General features: G+C 41.2%; 1 protein-coding gene across 1 annotated transcript in view; it reads left to right on the top strand.

The window, feature by feature from the left end:
• Positions 1 to 16,743, top strand: part of RIC8B (RIC8 guanine nucleotide exchange factor B) — a 33,753-nt gene extending 17,010 nt beyond the window's left edge. The window contains exons 5-10 of the mRNA XM_064155396.1: positions 763 to 916; positions 1,243 to 1,338; positions 4,167 to 4,311; positions 4,508 to 4,652; positions 6,203 to 6,322; positions 15,610 to 16,743. Of these exons, the coding sequence (XP_064011466.1) occupies positions 763 to 916; positions 1,243 to 1,338; positions 4,167 to 4,311; positions 4,508 to 4,652; positions 6,203 to 6,322; positions 15,610 to 15,721 (772 nt within the window). The 3' untranslated portion in view covers positions 15,722 to 16,743. The remainder of the gene's footprint in view (positions 1 to 762; positions 917 to 1,242; positions 1,339 to 4,166; positions 4,312 to 4,507; positions 4,653 to 6,202; positions 6,323 to 15,609) is intronic.
• The last annotated feature ends 3,855 nt before the right edge of the window (positions 16,744 to 20,598 follow it).

Here is a 20,598-nt window from a genome sequence, read left to right as displayed (position 1 = left end):
AAGTGAAACCCTGACAGGGATCTGAGAGTAAAAGTAGGACCGGAGAAATTGTCACCACGCCCCGCTGTTACAGGAGGAGGAAATGTGGTGTACTTTGTCGCTGTAATGATGGTGATAGGGATGCGCGGTAATAGGTTTCAGTTTCGAGGAGGAAAAAACTCAGACTGCTGCAAGTCAGTGTCAGAGTTCCCCCTGCTGTCGTGTACGATCAGCTGCTGCAGCGCGCTGCTGGAAGCTGTGCCTTATGCGTTGTAGGATACTGTGGGAGCTGGAAGTCACAGTATTACCAAGGTTGGAAGAGACCTCATCGATCATCAAGTCCAACCCTTTACCACAGAGCTCAAGGCTAGACCATAGCACCAAGTGCCACGTCCAATCCTGCCTTGAACAGCTCCAGGGACGGCGACTCCACCACCTCCCCGGGCAGCCCATTCCAGTATCCAATGACTCTCTCAGTGAAGAACTTTCTCCTCACCTCAAGCCTAAATTTCCCCTGGCGTAGCTTGAGGCTGTGTCCTCTTGTTCTGGTGCTGGCCACCAGAGCCGTAATGCACTGCTGCAGTATAGCTTTTCCCTTGTTCCAAGAGCCAGCTCGTAGGCAGTGATGCGTGCCAGCTTCTTTAAAACTCAGAGTAGAAAATAAAGCACGGAGTTGTAGGGCCTCTTTCTGGTTGCAGTTGTTCAAACAGTTTGGGATGAGCTGTACTCTGCTTTTAATTCTTTCTTCCAAATGACTAATGAGTTTGTCTTAATCTGTTTCAGCAATGCAATCAACCTCTTAAGCAATGTTCCTGTCTCTTGCCTGGATGTTCTTATTAGTCCATCATCCCAAGAGGAAACAGATATAAAATACAATGGTATGAATATGGGAGCAATTCAGATTTTACTGGATTTTATGGAGAAGAGAATAGACAAGGTATGGGCTGTAAAGTTCCTTCACAAAAGGGGCCTCTTTCATTAAACTAAAATGGCATATCTGTAGAGCTTCTCACAAACCTTTCAGACAGGATTGAGCACAAACATGGATGTCCATCTTTCCAGATTGGGAAACTCCTCAAAATGGAGAACAAATTCCTATGATTATCTGAAGCTTGCTTGCTTATGTGTGTGAGGGTGAACATTTGGCTCTTTGTTTGTATCTCTGTGAAGTTTACATTTTGGCTGTCACAGTGGAGTTCACGAAAGGTTCACAGAACTTGGGAGATTAGTTCTTAAAAATGTTTATGTTTTGTTTTATTTCAGGGAAGCAGCTATAGAGAAGGTCTGACTCCAGTTCTCAGTTTATTAACTGAATGCTGCCGAACTCATAGGAATATCAGGAAGTTTATTAAAGCTCAGGTAAGTAAAATATTAATCAAAATTTGTGTGAAAAGCTGATGATAAATGTTTTTAAGTTTGTACATCATTGCAAGACACATACCTTATAAGTATGAATGGTTTCATATTAAACCATAAAGTTCTCTGCAGTACCTTTTTACTGTTTGGTGTCTGACAACTGTCAGCTATAGAAATAACTTTTCATTCACGTAAAACAATAGATGTGATGGCCAAATATGTTTTGCAGAGCTGTTAAATAAGGAATACTCAAAAGCTGTGCTAATGTGTGTCACAATGGAAGTGATATCTATCCCCTTACATCCAGCATATCAAAAAAATGTTCAGTGCAGTTGATAAAACTTGGCAAAGCTGTGTGGTAGCCACTGAAGCTACAGGTGTTTTCATAGATTCTCTGTGAGCTTTAGTTTAACCTCAGCAGGCAGGAGTCACTGGAATTGAAATTTGTGTAGCAGGGTGTATCAGCTGTTCTGTCAGAGTGGAAATCTCCCTGAAGAGAAGCATGCTACATCACTTGGTCTGTGAAAACAGCTGTTTAGTGCAGCACAGGCTGTGGGTAGGCTTTTTACAGGAAAGAGGATTTCCATGCCAGGGTTAAAGATCTAAAACATCTCTGTGGCTTCGTGGTTGGGTGTGGTATTTTCTGTTTTGCTGCTTTTCCTGAGGTAGAGTGGAGAGAAGTTAAAGATGAGCAAGGGAGAGGTAGCTGAAACCAGCTAGGAAATGCTCTTTCACCTAAGCAGCAGGAATTTGCAGGTTGCAGCTTAGATGCTGCTCCCATGTCAAAGCTGTGCCTGAATTAATACAGGGTGTATATATGTGGAGTTTATATAGTGGAAAATAGCTTGTTTTGCTTATATTTTCTGTCTCTTCAATTCGTATCAGATAAATGTTCTTGAGGAATTTAAGAAACTTGGTGGTTATTGGTTTTGTTTGCAGCAGTTCTTCCCTAAGGATAATCTTCTGATCTGCTCTGTACAAAATATGTTTTGCAGAACCCAGTGTTCAGAAATTAGAAAATGAAGTTGTCTGCATCTTTTTATGACATCTCTGTGTCTAGATGTTCAGGGTATTACTGCATGCTGTCTCTTACCACAGGACCACTGCCTCATATAGTGCAGAGAATGGATGGATGCTGCTAACTGCATGACCGGATGTGTGATATTGAATTACTCTCATTGTTAAGCATTGGCCTTAGGCTTTATTTATTGTGCACTATTCAAATTCTGGTCTGAAGACAGAATGATTAATTTCCTTGTGGAGTGTCCTATGGCACTCATCACTGTATTACTATTACAGTATTCTAAAACATTAATTCATTCTTACAACACTCTGTGGCAGTCATGGTACTATCCCCACTGGGGAATGTAAGCAGGGACAAAGTAAAATGTTTCTGCTAATGGTTTGAAATAGATGCAGTCTGCCTATTTTCATAAGCAATACTATGAATACTCACACATTAAATATTGGTTCCCAGTAATTTTGCACAGAAGGTGACATTTTTACGTAAAAGTAAAAAGTAGAAGTAGAAGACAAAGGACCTGCAATTTCTTATGACAATTAGTGGCATCTTCAGTTGCATTCCCTAGTAAAACATTGAAGATCCATAATTCTTCCAGGGCTTATAAAATATTTGATACTATGGCCCAGATTTATTTGTAGATCATATCATATCCTGTGAATGTGGAAAAAAACTCAATGTAGGTTTTGAGTCTGAAGAAATACACAAAAGGATGCGGCAGTTAGATTGCAGAACCAGCCATATTTCGGGTACCTCTTGCCTTTCTTGAGGGCCAAAGTTAGCAATGTTAATGTACTGATGGTGTGTTTGAGGAAATGTTAAATAGTGTTTCCCCAAATCTTTTTGAAACTTAGCTGCAGCTTTTAAAAGAGCTTTTCCTCTCTCTACATAGAGGCAATTTTGAATTACACGCTAGTAGAACTTGCAACATGACTTACTTTCCAGCTTTTCATTTTAAGTATATTCATTGTTCTGTACAGATGACACCTGATACTAATCATAGAATCAACCAGGTTGGAAGAGACCTCCAAGATCATCCAGTCCAACCTATCACCCTGCCCTATCCAATCAACTAGACCATGGCACTAGGTGCCTCATCCAGGCTTTTCTGGAACACCTCCAGGGACGGTGCCTCCACCACCTCCCTGGGCAGCCCATTCCAATGGGAAATCACTCTCTCTGTGAAGAACTTCTTCCTGACATCCAGCCTATACCTACCCTGGCACAACTTGAGACTGTGTCCCCTTGTTCTATTGCTGGTTGCCTGGGAGAAGAGGCCACCCCCCACCTGGCTACAATGCCCCTTCAGGTAGTTGTAGACAGTAATAAGATCACCTCTGAGCCTCCTCTTCTCCAGGCTAAACAGGCCCAGCTCCTTCAACCTCTCCTCATAGGATTTGTGCTCCAGGCCCCTCACCAGCCTTGTTGCCTTTCCTTAAGCTGGTATTTTTCAGTGCTTTTGCCAGGTATTTGAGCAAAACAAAATAAAAAAAACCTAAAGGAGATGAGGTTACTGTTGCCTGTTGTTACTTGTTAACTTCTTTTTTTACTTATTTGCATTCTTACTTTTAAACTCCAAATAGGCACTTTGGGACTGAGTACTCTTCTGCCCAGGATGGCAGACTAGAAGGCCTGGATATGTTAAGAAGCAAGAATCATGACTAGTGCATGTAAGCACAATGGGGTTGATTATATTCTTTTCTTAGAAGGAGCAGAGCTTACAGTATTTTCCTGTTCATTTTTGGTTTTGCAAGATTGGATGCATGTTGCCATGTGTTCTCTCCCATTTCTCCTTTTCTTGTGCTGCTAGGTACTGCCTCCATTAAGAGATGTATCAAACCGTCCAGAAGTTGGCACAACAGTGAGAAACAAGCTTGTGCGCCTTATGACACATGTTGACCTTGGAGTAAAGCAAATTGCAGCAGAATTTCTTTTTGTTCTTTGTAAAGAGAGAGGTAAAAAATACTTTTCTTCTCCCTTTTATACAAGACCTTGTTGTAATTTATATATAGATAGATATATATACACACACATATAAGTGTGTGTGTATATATATATGTATGTCTCTTGCTCTCAGTTCTTTTAACATTGTGCTGTTTTTTGTTTTGTAGCTGACTTTAGCTAAATAATTTTCTGTATCACTCTTTACAGTTGACAGCTTGTTAAAATATACAGGCTATGGTAATGCGGCAGGATTGCTGGCAGCGAGGGGCCTGTTGGCAGGAGGAAGAGGAGAGCATTGGTACTCTGATGATGAAGATACAGATACAGAAGAATACAAATCTGCTAAGCCAAAGTATAGTATTGTTTTCAGATTTGCATATCCTGTTGCAATTTAGATATTTCAATGTTTGGGGTTTTTTTTTACTTCACCTTCTCCAGAGAGGCCAGAAAAAAACAATCAGTAACTTAGCAAGGATGACTTTTACCTCAGGTTATCCAGGTTGCCAAACTAATAACCATTGTTTGTAAGGTATATATCTAGCAGAGGAAAAAAAAAAGGTATCAAATGTGGCTTAAGGTTCTAAGTAGGACTTCATTAAAAAGGAACCAACTGTTAGGCCTAGTTTCAATTGGTGAGCTTACCTGGTACTAAAATTCTCATTAAAAAATGAGCAGGTCATATAGGTAAATTGGGAAGGAGGAAAATAACTTACATAGAAGTCCTAGATCAGTAATCTAATAGATTTCTTTGAAGGCTTCAGTGATGATATGGAAGCTCTGTCATGCTGATTTTTTTGTTAGTTGTAATTGATATGGTGCTAGAGGTTTCAGGTTCTTGTGTTCAATCTATGACTTGATGCCATTTTAAGTAGATGCTGAAATTGTTGTTAATGGGCATCTGAAGCATGTTATTTTTCAGCTTCACTCCATATTCTTTTAATTACACAGACATGGGTAGGTGTACAATGGGAGATTCTACCTTATCTTGGAAGATTCTTAAGGAACGTGAATAAAATACAGAATTAGATGTGTGAGAAGCCCCAGGAATTGTAGTGCTTCTGTGCTGAGAAACTCTAAACCAGGAGGCTTCTTTTTACTGCTTCACTTCAGGGTTATTTTAGTCTTGCTCTTTTGCCTCTTCTTTCACAAGCCTAACATCCAGTAAAGCAGCAACATCTATTTAGTTCAAAGCTGACACTCAAACATTCAAGGCGACTGGCAGTTGATTTACGCATCTGATTTTCTGTAGTGCTGTTAAATGTTTGTGATTGAACTGCTTGGAAAGATAATTTACCCTGAAATTGTTCTTTAAAACTACTTCACTGCTTTTGTTGTCATTTCTGTGTTGCCTGTTCGTTTCTAACAGAAAATAAATCTGACATTGTAAATTCTCAAAGTAAGGTAACCTTAATTTGCTCTGAGCAAAAGCTGTCATGGGAGGGGACTCATAAACTAATCCAATGATTTTTTTCATGAATAAGAAGTTGTAATTGGAACCTGCTTGTATTTTTAAAACCAGGCATGTAGAGAATTAGTTTCCACATGGATCTGTCATTTTGTTCCCCATCTATGTAATAATTGCTAATGGGATTTTCATTATTACAGTCATTATTCCCCTGCTTTCTAACTGCTTGTGTATGGGTTATAATGCGAGTACCAGTGGAGTCTGTATTTTGCGTAGCTAATGAGAAATGAACACAGTGAATCAAAAAGACGGTAGTATGTCATGATTCATGAGAAAAAGCTACCCAAAAATGGTCTAAGTGTGAAGATTGGCTATTTATAGTAAAAAGTTTCATGTGTAGTTCAGACAGTTTTAGTCTTGGTTTCTGTTAGTGTGTTCCTCTTTCCTCCTATCAAGAAGATGGAAAACTTACATCTGTGTTGTGTTTTCACCTCCAGCATTAACCTTATCACCGGTCACTTAGAAGAGCCAGTGCCCAATCCAATGGATGAAATGACAGAAGAACAAAAAGAATACGAAGCTATGAAGCTTGTCAACATGTTTGATAAACTGTACAGGTATTGTACTGTAGTTGCTTTTGAGGAAGGGTGGCTCTCTGCTAAGGTCTAGTGCATCCAAATAGTACTACAATCATCTTTGCAGGATAAGGACCACTTTAACAACAGAGAAAAGTGTTTAGCACTTCAAAGAAAAGAGTGATGTGTAACAGGACTTCAGAGGAAACCTCTTATGGAGAGAATTGGACAGAATCAAGGACCTCCTTCCTAGGTGGATAGGCTTGATAAGAAGGAAAAGAATTTCCCCTTTTTAAAATATGGGCCACAATCCAAACCCAAGGCAAGCATCCTCATTTTTCCCAAGTCAATGAGCAGCATCTCATAGTAACTACTTCTGTCTGCTGCTTGCATGAAGAACAAATACAACGATGAAAACAGTTGTCATCAGAAGTAATAAATTATATAATGGAGCAATTCAAAGGGAATTTACAATCAAGAATTATTGTGGATTTATTCAATTATTGCATAGGACTATAAATGAGCTTTTATAATTTGTTTGAAATGAGGTAATGCCATAACAGAAAATGCTACTTAAGGTGACCTAAAGGTGTATATTATTTAATCAGAAAGTTGAGGTTTAATTTGTAACTTTCTACCTACAGAAAGGGGACAGACCTGTGCCTTAGCTGTAGGGTTTATATGTCCAGAATTTGCTGGCTTTTCTTTCCCCATACTTGTAAGCTGTATTGGAATGGTGGCTTGCAGTTTTTCTGCATAAGCAAAAGTTTTTCATTCTGGAGGAACACTTAATGTAATACTAATTTACCACTGAAGTGTAGGAACTTAGGTACATACACAAGTGTGCTGTTCTTCAAACATGGGAAGATTCAGCAGCTAGGAATCTGTGTTTTGTGAGAGTCTATAGATACTCAACAAGATCTGTTGAGAGAAATTCAGCAAACCAACTATTTGTACATCTCTTACTAAGGATTAGGAATACAGCAAAAGATAGAAAATTTAGATTTTATATTAGCTGACAAAGTGGATAATAAGCAGAAGTGAAAGCAGAGAGGAATCTCAGAAAACTGATCTGAGGCTGGCAGTGAAGTAATTTGAGTTTTCACTATGTTTGCATGGAAAGCAAGTCTTGCATGTTGGAGTTTTCTTAATAAAGAGAAGAAAATGCAATGCACATGTAAGTCCATTTTACATAATAGTTCAGTTTAAATGATTGCTATGTAAGACAGAATTAAGATGCTGAGTGTGAGTACTACAGTAACACTACTTTAAAGGAATATTGAGACTGGAGCTAAAACAAGTCAGTTGCTATCACTGTAGCAGTTGGACAAAAAGTCCAAATGGCATTACTGTAGCGTAAGAGCCTTTTCAGTTTAGAGGACTGCAGACACCTACTGTGTTGCCTGCTACAAACTGAAAACCACTAAGCAGCTGGTGCTCTTGTGTCACTACTTATCCCCTTGGCCAGTAGCATTACTTGTACCTTGGGCTGTCTGTTAGTTATGTCCACCTGCAGTTCCCTCTATAGTACTTAGACTGCAAACTTTGCAGAGCTGGGATTCTTTTATGTTGTAAGGTTTTTGTTTGGTTGGTTTTTCGTGTATTGATTACTGTGAAAGAGTGTTGTTGATGTGACACCTTTAGGTACTGTGATCACATGAAAAAAATCACTTGACTGTTCTTCCCTCTTTTTATTTTGCTGAAAATTTGGGGCAGTGGAAGGGGAAGTGCTGGCAGGAAGGAAAAAGAAAGACGTGATTTTGGGAGGCTGTGGGATGCTTTAATGAGTGTAATAGAGTGCAATTGTGTGTTTACAGATGTTAAATAAAATGGGAAGCTGCTGGTCTTGTCTACAAGAAAAAGAGTTAGTAACATGCTGATGGTAGTGAGAGTCCCTCTATGTGTTTTGAAGTGAACACTTCTGCCTCCAGCTCGATCACTTTGGCACTGGGAGTTTTCAGAGACTTAAATCTCCCAGTACTTTATTTCCTTGGCTTGCAACTTACAAATTAAACTAGTTGCTTTGATAGGAGTCTTCAGTTGATTCTGGGTTTTGAATCTCGCTGCTGGTGGCAAGTTGCTTACTTCAGGTGGGTTTTGTTGTCCCTGTAGGAAGGGACATAGACAATGAACTGAGCAGTTTTGGTTTGGTGCAGTGCTTTGCTGATAAGGCAGGAAGAAGTTGGACAGAGCCAACAGATCCTTCTAGTTTTGAAGGAGTTTATGTAACTTCACCTTTGTAAATTGAACAAGAGCTTGGAGTGAACTTGCATGACACACATACAGCAAAACTAGTTTTCTTAGTACACTTGTGTTGTCCAGTAACAGAAGCTAAGCTTTAAAGAGCTAGCACACCTTTACTGGACAAAGGTTGTGAATACAGACAGGCTGACAAATGTTCTTCCTTTCCTGACTGATGAGGATAATCAGCCCAGTCCAGTTAGATTTGATTACTAACTGCTTACCTTGCACCCTTTGAAACTATAAGTAATAAAGTGACACCGTTTTCTCCTTTGTTCCATGAGATGCTGGTGAGTTTTTGCACTCTGGGTTTCTCTCTTCTTTTTTCTTCTCTCTGAAGAATTGAAACTACTTTGAGGTGATAGAAAACTGATCCATGCTTTTGGTCATTTCAGGTCTTACTTCAAAGTTTTTCTGTTCAGTTAGGTTGTTAGTGTTTAGGCATTTGTTCATGGGGTAATCGACCATTGAGAAGGCTAAATTAAAATCAATCACACAGGTTTATTTAATCAAAATGTACAGAGGAAAGATGAATATTCATAGAGTCAGTCAGGGTTGGAAGGGACCACACGGATCATCTAGTTCCACCCCACCCTACCCTAGATCAGGCTGGCCAGAGCCTCATCCAGCCTGGCCTTAAAGACCTCCAGGGATGGGGCCTCAACCACCTCTCTGGGCAACCCATTCCAGGCTCTCACCACTCTCATGCTCAACAACTTCCTCCTCGTGGCCAGTCTGAACCTACCCACCTCTAGCTTTGCTCCACTCCCTGAGAGCCTAAAAGGTGCCTCCCCAGCTTTTTTGTCGGCCCTCTTCAGATACTGGAAGGCCACAAGAAGGTCACCTGGGAGCCTCCTCTTCTCCAGACTGAACAGCCCCAACTCTTTCAGTCTGTCCTCATAGCAGAGCTCCTCCAGCCCTCTGATCATCCTCGTGGCCCTTCTCTGGACACGCTCCAGCATCTCCACATCCCTCTTGCAATGGGGGCTCCAGAACTGGATGCAGTACTTTAGGTGGGGGTCTCACCAGAATGGAGTAGAGGGAGAGAATCACCTCCGTTGCCCTGCTGGCCACTCTTCTGATGCAGCCCAGGATCTGGTTGGCTTTCTGGGCTGCACGTGCACACTGCTGGCTCATGTTGAGCTTCTCATCCACCAGCACCCCCAAGTCCCTCTCCTCAGGGCTGCTCTCCACCCAGTCACTGCCCAGCCTGGATTTGTGCTTGGGATTGCCTCGACCCATATGCAGGACCCTGCACTTGGTTTTGTTGAACCTCCTGAGGTTGGCTTGTGCCCACCTCTCCAGCCTATCCAGGTCCCTCTGGATGGCATCCCTTCCCTCCAGCATGTCTGCTGCACCACACAGCTTGGTGTTGTCAGCAAACTTGCTGAGGGTGCACTCAATGCCTCTGTCAGTGGCCCTGACAAAGATGTTGAACAAGACTGGTCCCAGGACTGATCCCTGAGGGTCTCCACTTGTCACTGGTCTCCACTTGGACATGGGCCTGTTGACAGACACTCTTTGAGTGCAGCCATCAAGCCAGTTCTTTATCCATCTCGTGGTCCACCCATCAAACCCATGTGTCACCAGCATGGAGACCAGGATGTGTTGTGGGACAGTGTCAAAGGCCTTGCTCAGACCCAGGTAAATGACCTCAGTTGCCTGCCCCTCATCTCTGAATGTTGTGACCTGTTCATAGAAGGCCACCAGGTTTGTCAGGCAGGATTTGCCCTTGGTGAAGCCATGCTGATTGTAGCCAGTCACCTCTTCACTATTCTCCTATATCGTCTGTGAACACATTTCCTCTGCTCCAGCTTGGCTCTTGGGCTCTACCAGAGCTTTTACAGAAATTAGTATTTGTGCTCAAATTTTGGCTGGATGAGCTGACTTTTGAATTCATTAGATAGAAAAATTACAAGTGTAAATGAAGATGAGAAAATCTTAATTACTGCAGCTTTTTGGAGATGTAGCCATTACTCAGGTAGTTTGCTGGATGCCTAAACTTGGCCCTGAAGTAACTCTATGGGCTTTGCAGTAGGAGTTGGTTCTATCTCCTTGATTCACTGAGAATTGTTTGGTGGCTAAGTCAGTGTCTTCTCTACCTGATGCCCTTATTTGAGTTTTGAAAAAACTCCCCAGGTCTGCAAAAAGAATGTAGCTCAACCTTTATTTTTGCAAAACACCAAATTAGCCACCTTAATGCGGTGCTGTATGGTATTCTGTCTGTTTGTACTACAGATCATTGGAAATACTCTCTGTTAATTAAAATGTCTGGGGAAAATGCTAACATTTTTTTTCTATTATAAATGGCAGGTAGAATTGTATATTAATTGACTAATTTAAAATGTCAGGATGCTTTTTCCAAGCCAACCTTGTATTAATAGCAAGAATCCTTTTGCTGGTGAAATGGTCTCCAATTATCACAGCTTGGGTTTTGTTGTACATTGAACAGAAGTCAACAAAACGAGTATGTAGGAGAACCTGTCTAAACAAGCGACCACATTCATTAAAACCACAAAATTAATCATAGGATGAATGAGGAAGGCAATGTTACTTAGATTTTATGAGGTTTTTTTCCTCCCCTTTCTAATCATAGAACAAAATAACGTTACATGAAAGGATCAGAACTATTATGTAGTACTCAATTATAAGGAGGTGAATAGGTCCCTAACATGCCATTTTATCAAAGGAGCAGACTGGTGTTTACATGATGGCTGTTTCATTACAGACACCATCATTAATTCCATGTGTCAATACTGCCCTGTAGCACATAGAGCAGACAAGAAAGAGTTACTCATCAAAATGAGGAATGATTTTTGAGTCGTTATCAAGCTAAATGGCGAGCAGGAAGCTAGGACTTGTATAGGTACATTTGGAGGGATTCTTGGGAGATCTGGAAGTGGAAGAAGAGAATGCATTTCACCAACTGTTTAATTATGGTGTGTTTCTAAGTACACTTGAATAGAATGCTTTGTTTGCCTTAAAAAAAGGAATGTTGCAAGAAGGTGTATTTGAGTCTATGGGAGGTCACACAAGGATGTTCAAATATGTATAAACACACCCTTTGTGCACTTGTATAGATCCTCAGGGACATGGAAGTCATCCCACCGCCACCTACTGGGCTTAAGTAATCTCTTCTGCCCCATAGATGTGCCATAAACATCCAGGTTTTCTAGTAGTGAACTGTCTTCTGAGGCTATATGTGCCAGTTTCAGATGCTCCCCTTGACACTGTATCTCACTTTGAAGGGTAAGCACATCCTCAGCTGGCCCAAACTGTCGAAGGTCAGCTGAGGTCTCTAAGCAGCCAGGGCTAAATGGGCAAACTGCTGAGGCTGGCAGAGCTGAGACCCTAGTTTAAGGGGTTTGGCTAGTTTGAGGCCAGTTAGTATATTTTAATGGAAGAAATTAGATTGCTGGCTGTGAGAAGGAAATAAGTGATGTCTATATCATTCAGTTGTGCTGCTGAGTTAAAATATAAGGCTCTTGCTTCTCACTTCTCCTTATCGGCCTGTGTGTCTGGTTGCAACTTGCTTTAACTCCTTTGCATGAAAACTGTAACCCAATCTAACCATTTTCTCTAACCTCCTTGTTGGCTTTTGACATCTTACCTCAGATTTCTGCACATTTATCACATGAGCTATATGGAGATTGATCTGGTATTTCTGAGATAAGGGGTGGGGGGTGAAATTAGGGAGGTAAGTCAAGGAGCTTTCTTGGGCAGTCTGGTTGTTTGGGAGGGAATCTGTATTGGTTTTAACCTGTATATAATTGTAAGTATCTGTGTATATTGTGTATATATATGCTTGTACATTTGTGTGCTGTAAATATAGCTTCCTTCATTAACTTCCAGTTGGCTGGGTTAGTCTGGTTCATCTGGTGGGGAAGGGAAACTCCCAAACCACAGTGCCCCTCATTACAGGTAAGGATCCATCTCTGAGGTGTTTTGGGATAATGAAGTTAGCTAAGTGATACCTCTTGCAGTTCTACCCAAAATTCAGTTATTTTGCAGACAGCTGTTCCAGACCTTTGAAGGTAGCTTTGGAGGCAGCCCTGGTCTTTTAATCTGTCTCCCTCTGCTTTCCAAAGAGGAAAAATCCTTAAGTACGCTTATGTGGTGTTCAGAGCTTGCAGTCAGGTCTTCACCAATGAAATGATGCCACGTTTCACACCATTGTAGGACAAGACTTTAGTTAGGAGAAAATTAGGGTGAACCCTGCTTCTTTTCCTTACTTATTATTTTAGTGGCTTAGGATGTTTATTTCTTCATACAGTTCAGTTTTTCTGGGTAGCATTTGTGTGAGGAAGAATGTGCAGTCACCTAATACAGAGTGAACAACAAGCTTGAAGCGTCCTGCTCAGGAACTTCCTAATGCAGGAACAGAAAGGTAATGGATAAACGTCCTTGTTATTCTGTGAAATGTGGGTCTAGCCTAGCTCACAGGTAAAGCCTAGAGAAGAGAAAGTGCATTGAGAATAAGCCTCAGATGCAATACAGCACAGTTTCTAATGGCACACTTTGAAATGAGTACTGAAAGCTGAGAAACAGGCTGTGAGTGTCAGGAAAGGAGATACAATGCAGTGACTGAGAGTTCTGCATTACACTGTCATACAGAATGAGGTGCATTTGTCTCCCAGCGACCTCCACAACAACCACAGACTAAGAGTTGTGCATATGAATGTGTCTTGTCTGTTGCACCTGGTGTTCAGTGGCTCCGCTGAGATGGTAGAGTTTCTGTCTCTAGATGAGACATGGTAGAGTTTCTGTCAAGTTCTGGAGTGTATGTTGCAGAATGTAAAAGCAAAGCACAAAAGGGAAGTCACAGAGTAAGAGCTATGTCTTTGTGATTGACAAATGCTAAGATTGTAAATATTGTCTAGATGTCTTACCAGTATCCTTGTGAGGAGTAGGAGGTCCCCACATTAGGGAACCGTAGGACCTTGTTTTCCCATGTTTCTCTTTTCTCCTCCTTGAACTGCTTCTTTATTCTTTACTAACTGTTACATTTTCTTTGTACAATAATAAATTGTAAATGACTAGTAAGTGATGTGATTCTGTGACTTCTAGCTGCAGTGCTAAATGTTGCACCCTAGGGTTTAGAACAAAAATCTAGGATCCTCTCAGATTAGAGGGCAAGCAGAGGTGATTTTGTTTGTTGTGACTGGTTTTGGTTTTGGACTTAAAAAATATGAGCAAGGACTTACTCTTCAGGTTATTCTTTTCCAAAAATAAGTGCAATGAACCACTCCTGAGGCTTGAAGTAGGTGGCACTGATGAATTGTTTCAAGATTGATTACAGATTCCAAGGAACACTTGCTTTGCATTGTGGTGTTCAAGGCCTTGAAAGTATAAGGTATTTTCCCAGTGGAAAAAGTCTTTGCTGTTAAATGCAACTCCAAAACACAGGCTTTGCCTTTAGGGGTGGCTTGTACAGCAGGCAGCCAGGTATCTAGTCCTGTTTGGGTAGTAGATCTGCAGTCTTCATTTTCTGAGCCATTTTGAATCATTTAGGGTATTCTTTTGATCTCTCACACATCTCTGGCAGATGATTGAAAACTTAAGAGTGCCTTCCCTTGGACAGAATCTGCATACTATAGGTAGATCACATGGTCTGGAAGAAGAGAACTTGTTGTGATTCCTCAAGTATGGCAAGCTATCTCCAATGCATTTAAAGATAGATCCTGCTCTTTCACACATGTGCAGGCAGGGTTTGTCCTGTGCTCTTCAAGTATAGTCACTGCAAGCCTCTTCCTGTGGCTTCCCACCTAGATCTGATTAGCCAAGCCACAGCAGTTTCTCCAGGTCCGGTTTCTTATGTTTTGAAATCCCACCACAGGCAGTAGGATTTGGGAGCTTATCACCATAGTATCTGACTGCCACATCTAAGCAAGTAGCTGCTGTTGCTGGTCTCTGCTTTTCCTGAGCAAAAAAAGACTCCGAGGCTTAATTGAAGTGCTGCTTGCCTGTATAATGTCTGGCATATGCATGCCATGTGATTCAGAGGTCACCTCTTTTGCTGTTCTGTGGTTGTGTTAAAGTTGGATCACCAGCACTTGCCTCTTTTCAGGTGAGGTAGAACTGCAGACCAAGCAGAGAGCTGGTGAAATGCCTTAGCTTCCCCATTGACTGATGGAGTTTTATTGTCTGTGCCTGGGGAGGGTGGTATATGTGTGTTCAATTGGCAGTTTTACTGGGCTGCTTATCAAGCGAGGGCTATATTGACATCAAACCTCTGCTCCTTTATTTAAGGTGACTCCTGAATATTTAGAGGTGTTCTCCTTTTTTTTTTTTTCCAGCAGAAAATCAAAATGTTATCTTTACCCTTACAGCTTTTGCCATAATCCACGTATAAATGAGGTGATAAAAAGTGAGGATTAAATAAATCTTTGCTAATACTTTTTGATAGGCTTAATCAATAATTAATCATCTCTTAGATGAGGCTGTAGCTTGTGGAGTAGATATAATTGGATTATCTGCTGAGAGGCCTTTGGAGCTTTGAAGAGATTAAAATGGCTGTCAATCCTGTAATTAAACTGCCACAAACAAAAGCAACAGTATTATAATCAGTCAGCTTTTAAAAAATGAATCAACAAGTACTTACAAACTGCTAGCAGTGGTGTACACAGGGTCTTTTCTTGTGACTGGTTTATTTCCTTCAACAAGATGAATATGTACCAAGTAGTTGTTTTAATTGCCTGGGTATATATTGGCCAGATTGGCAGGTGAAATTTTAGGAGGAAATAGATGTCAGAGAACTCTTAAAAGAAAAGCAAGTTTGTGTATCTAAAACAGTGAACCTGCTCCTTGTCTTGAGCCTATTAGGCACTGACTTTTCATGGTGTCTTTAATTGGCTAAGTAGTTTTGGCCTACATGAATGAAGTCTTTATCTGTCCTGCTCTTCCCCTCCCACCTATTTTGGAAGACTTTTTGTTCCTCTTTCTTGAGAACAGAGGGCTTTAGCAGAAATAACTTCCTTTTAAAGGCTCATTATGTACTGAAGCATATACTGTATGTGCCTGTATTGTACACATGTGAATTGATATGTGTGCATATGCTAATATAGATTCTTTTCTGAAATCTCTTACAGAGATGAGCTTATAAAACCAATGGGAGTGCGGCCGGATGGGACAATGGCTCCTTTGGAAGAAGCAGTCAACCAGTACCATACCAACAAGCAGGACAGTTCAGATTCAGACTAAAGCATCACCTGCTTCACTCTCAATTCTCCTCTAATCCACACTTTCCTTAGGGCCATAGCATCTTTTATCTAGACATTTTGTCCTCACATTAGCCAGCATTACTTAAATATTCCAATAATAGAACAGTTACAATGGGACATGGAGTGTAATGTCTGAATTTTTATCATGTCTGTTGAAAGAACATACCAGTTTATTAGCTTATGATTTTATTAACTTAAAACTAAATGTATTTCAAAGCCTACAATGTAAGATCGAAACACTTAATTTTCCAGAACATCTTTTCTGAACTCTGTAGATTTTCCCAGTCTTGGTATTTTTTTTTTTTTTTGGGGGGGGGGGGAGGGAGGTGTTTGAGTTTTTTTTGGTTGACCTTTTTCTAATTATTATTATTATTCACTTGCCAGTCTCTCCCTTTATATAATTGTAATTAAAGAGGTGTGTTTGCTTAATGACATTAGGAGCAGAGGGCATTTAAACTTGGAAGTCTTATTGACCTTGTGAAGCTTTTTTAACTGGCATTCAGCAGTGATTCAGAAGTACCCTTTTTAAAATGTGATTAGATTGTTTTTATTGCTACATCCTTCTGTGTTTCAGCTGCTGCTTAGGATTTTACCCATGTGTCAGTCCCTGACTGCTGCTAAAATGATCTTTAAATTGGGAACAAGATGATGGATTTGTATGTCCTCCCTCCTCTCCTCCATTAAGACTACACAAATATGCCTCCCACCTCCCATATCTGGTTGAAAATAGCATTCAAGTCCGTACACATCAGTGTTGCCATGAATGGGACTGGACTAAAGTGAAGTGCATCTGCAAGTGTTTTACTGAATTGGGGCTTACTTTTGGAGATTAATGAGTATACCTCACTGGAGGGGAGGTCAAACTAATCAAAGAAATATTTCCTCTTAGGTAGAATATAGGATGCAATGGGGTATAGAATGAGTAGGTGGGAAGGAGAAGAAAGTGGTACTTTCAACTCTGTATTCTTTAAAAACAAAGATTAAAGGTTTCGGCATGCTGCACTGCCGTTGTTGCCTCTCTGCCCGCTTGGCTTCTCCCTGTGTGTGTTTCTCTCAGCATGAATTACAGGAAAAAATAACCCATGTCCTACTGTAACACTGTTTTTTTCTCAGAAGCATAGACAGGCCATTCTCCTAAGCCTTTTGGAAGTTGGTGAAGGTTCTCCAGTTTGTTTTTGTTTGCTTGAACTAAGGAAATTGGTGTTCAAAGACCTTGTAAAGAGAGGACTTGGTAGAAATCATGCTGTGGTTGCCCATGTGAGCAACTTCCACAGATCCTCTTAGTCCTCCAAAATCACTAAAAAGAAATAGTGCCCTCAGCAGTTAAGTTTGTTTTTCCAAAGGACACTGCCCAGCCACAACTATGCTCTTCTTAAAGCAAAACAAAAAACCCAAACAAAATCCAACAAATAAACCACTAAGGAGAGGAGCTCAGGGTCATCATTGTACTTTATTGTATGCTGGGACCTTTATGAATGTTAAAATCATCAATGTTTTGGGTTATGACTTGAGCTATATTGTTGTCTGCATCCACAGGGAGCATCACTGTTTGAATAGGGTGAGAAGGAAGCCAGCTACGGTTCACACACAGCACCAGCTAAAGCAAACCCCACCAATCTATTGGTAATGTTGTAATCACACCCATTTTTGATTAATCCAAAAGGAGGAGAGAGGAGTTGTCCAGGAGCAAGAAATAAGCTTAGCTGCATCTACGTTTTGTCTCAAAAATGTGATTCTGGATTTAGCATCATCCATTGCCTATTCTAAGCTCAGCACAGGCAAGTATTAAGTGCACTGCAGGTGCAAGGAATTTTTACACCCTCCCCAAGAAGCAAAACTTAACTAGCTCTGTTAATAAGGAATTGAGTCCTATCTTGGTATCAGCTGTGGCTGTTTCTTGGGGCTGGAGAAGCAGCTATTTTAGCAGTAGGCTTCTATTAGGGTTGCCACAGAGGGATGCACAAAAGAGCAAAATCTCAGATTGTTGCTTTAGAAGTTGTAGAATATGCTCCCATAATTAGCTGGCTAAAGAGATTAATAATAATGGCTCCAGAGACCTCATTACAAATGGCAGAGCATGAGGATTTTCTATTCTAGCTCCTGTCAATTGCAGTGGGGCAACAATAGTTGCAATAAACGGTTCATCTCTTCAGTTTATCTTCAATTAAGAAGAGAGGGAAAATGAAGACCAAGCATAGAAGGTTCTTCCTGAATCCTCTGGCTCAACAGTGGTTTTCAAAATTGGGTTGCCTTGTAGTGCAGGTGGATCTATAGAGCAGGATCCTATAGTACAGTATCTTAAAGCATCTCTTGATAGTCTGTGGAAGGGATGTAAGATTTTTGCCTTATCTTTGAAATGTAATATAGAACCATCTTTAGCTGCATCAGCTGGAGATCTGGGAGAATCATGGCCAAAGTTCCTCCTGCACAACAGCACATCTGCTTCCTTGTGTGCTGTATGATGGTTCTTCTTCAAAGCAACCATACATCTGTGAAGATTTTTTTTTTTTTTCTTGGATGGGAACCTAGAGAAAAGTGAAGTATTTGGAAGTTAAAGGAGGGCAGAAGGGGGAGGGGAGAAGAGGCAGGCAAGCAAGCTCTTAGAATTCTTTTATACTGTGAAATTAGGATTTGCTCCTGAGTTTATTCTCAAAGATTTCTGAAATTGGAGGCTTGGCTGACAGAACCTTATCTAAATTGTCAGACTGGGCACTGAGCCTCACCAGTTTGGGGAATGCTTTCTCTTTTCTCTCCAGCAGAGCACAGAGGTGCCCCATTGTTGTGAAGTATCCCAAATCTCTTCCTCCACCTCCAGAGGTTTGAATGGGGGAAGAATAAGGTGTGAAACTGCTTCCCCTCACCCCTTGTGGACTTGAAGGGGGGAACAGCAAAAGGTGCCTTTCCACACATGTACTGACTCGTGGGAAAGCCCATGCTGAAATCGGCTGGTGATTTCTTTGCACCCAGTGTATATATATAAGCTTCCTAGACACGATGTCTAGAAAGCTTGTAGAGGAGGAAAAAAGTGCACAGTTCCTGCTTTGCAGCATTCTGTGCACTTCTGCTCTTGCACAGTATGTTCTGCTCCCTCACAAGTCTGCAAGTTCAGCAAGTCCTCAGGTCCATTTGAGAGAGAGCTGCCAGCAGCACCAGGACCTGGCTTCTCTCAGACCACCACATCCTGGCTTCCTGCTTGCTACCTCGAGCTGGGGAACACAGCAGCAGGTTGGCTTTTTCCCTTGCGCCGCTAGGACAGCGCCTCTCCGTGATCTCTGCCTCGTGGAACCTGTGTCTGAGACACTTTGGACTTCGGTGGGTTTTATTCATGTCAGACTTAATGCTGTCTCGATATAGCTTGCAGTTTCAGAGGCTGCCACAGAGAAATTCAGCAGGGATCATATCTAAAGTCCTACTCCACCTCTGTGAGTAAAACCTGCTGTTCCCTAGGTTCTCTGCTCAGCCTGATTTAGAAGTGGGGTAAAGCTGTCTTGTAGCTTAGCCTTTTCCATTTTCTGACTTTGCTAAATTAGTACTAAGCTTGCCCATAAGCATCCTTGTGAAGATTCTTGATTGAATTAGAACCTGTGAATAAAATTAACTAGTTTTGTATAGTGTTTGGGGGTGGGGGGGTCAGGGGAAATAAAAAATAATTATATTTTTATAATTCCTGTTTCAGCCACTTAATTCCCAACCAAATCACCCACCTGCATTGAATAAGTGTCCAAAGTTCCTGTCTGACTTGGCCATGAGAATCTGCTGTGACCTGGACTATTTTTGCTCCTGGCAGTCTCAGCCCTAGTGAGTAACAAAAGGTTTTCTGCCTCTGTCAGCAGTAGTTCTGACAGTCATTGTATACCTATTGGACTGATGCATTTCATTCCACACATTATGAGCTACTCTGCTGCTCTGTATTCCATGAAATAATGGTATTATATAGATAGACACTTTTTCTTCCCAACACCTGGCTATAGTTGAAGAAAACACTGTAATCAGTCTAGGAAGGATGTTGAGGTGCTGGACAAGGGCGACGAGGCTGGTGAGAGGTCTGGAAAACATGACCTATGAGGAGCAGCTGAGGTAACTAGGGTGGTTTAGTCTAGAGAAGAGGAAGCTGAGGGAGGATCTCACTGCCCTCTACAACTACTTAAAAGGAGATTGTAGTGAGGCTGCAGCTGGTCTCTTCTCCCAAATTACTAATGATAGGACAAGAGGAAATGGCCTCAAGTTGCATCAGGGGAGATTTAGGTTGGGTGTTTGAAGGAAGTTCTTTACTGAGCAGGTGGTCAGGCACTGGAACAGGCTGCCCAAGGAGGTGGTGGAGTAGCCATCCCTGGAGATTTTAAAAGGAGAGTGGATGTGGCACTTGAGGCTATGGTCTAATGATTAAGGATGCTGGGAGGAAGGTTGGACTGGATGATGCTGGTGGTCCTTTCCAACCATAGCGATTCACAGTGATTAGATGTTGTGCTGAGGGATGTGGTTTAGTCAAAGACTTGTCAGTGTGAAACAAATGATTGGACTCAATAATCTTCAATGTCTTTTCCAATCTGAGAAATTCTGTGATTCTGTGAAAAGGAACTCTTCTGAGTAAAATCTCAGTAGACCTTTCTGGTGGTGCCTGTAAAGGTGTTAGCCAGCAGTTTTCAGAGGTGTGTACCTTTCATTCCCAGTCAGTCCCAAATCCAAAAACTTGTGTGTCAGTCTATTTTGGCATCAGCAGTCTGAAGTTACACAGTTCTCATTAAAACTCGTGAATGATTTGGAAGCTTTGCTTTCCTTTGTTTCTTGTTAGAGTTATGAAACAAAAGATGATGGGAAATTGCTGAAATTTGTCAGAATGCTTTGTTCTTCTGCAAA

Source organism: Pogoniulus pusillus, chromosome 15 (genome assembly GCF_015220805.1).
Source record: "Pogoniulus pusillus isolate bPogPus1 chromosome 15, bPogPus1.pri, whole genome shotgun sequence".
Classification (NCBI taxonomy): Eukaryota; Metazoa; Chordata; class Aves; order Piciformes; family Lybiidae; genus Pogoniulus; species Pogoniulus pusillus.
Note: the sequence above shows the minus strand (reverse complement) of the source record. Positions and strands in the feature narration are given on the sequence as shown.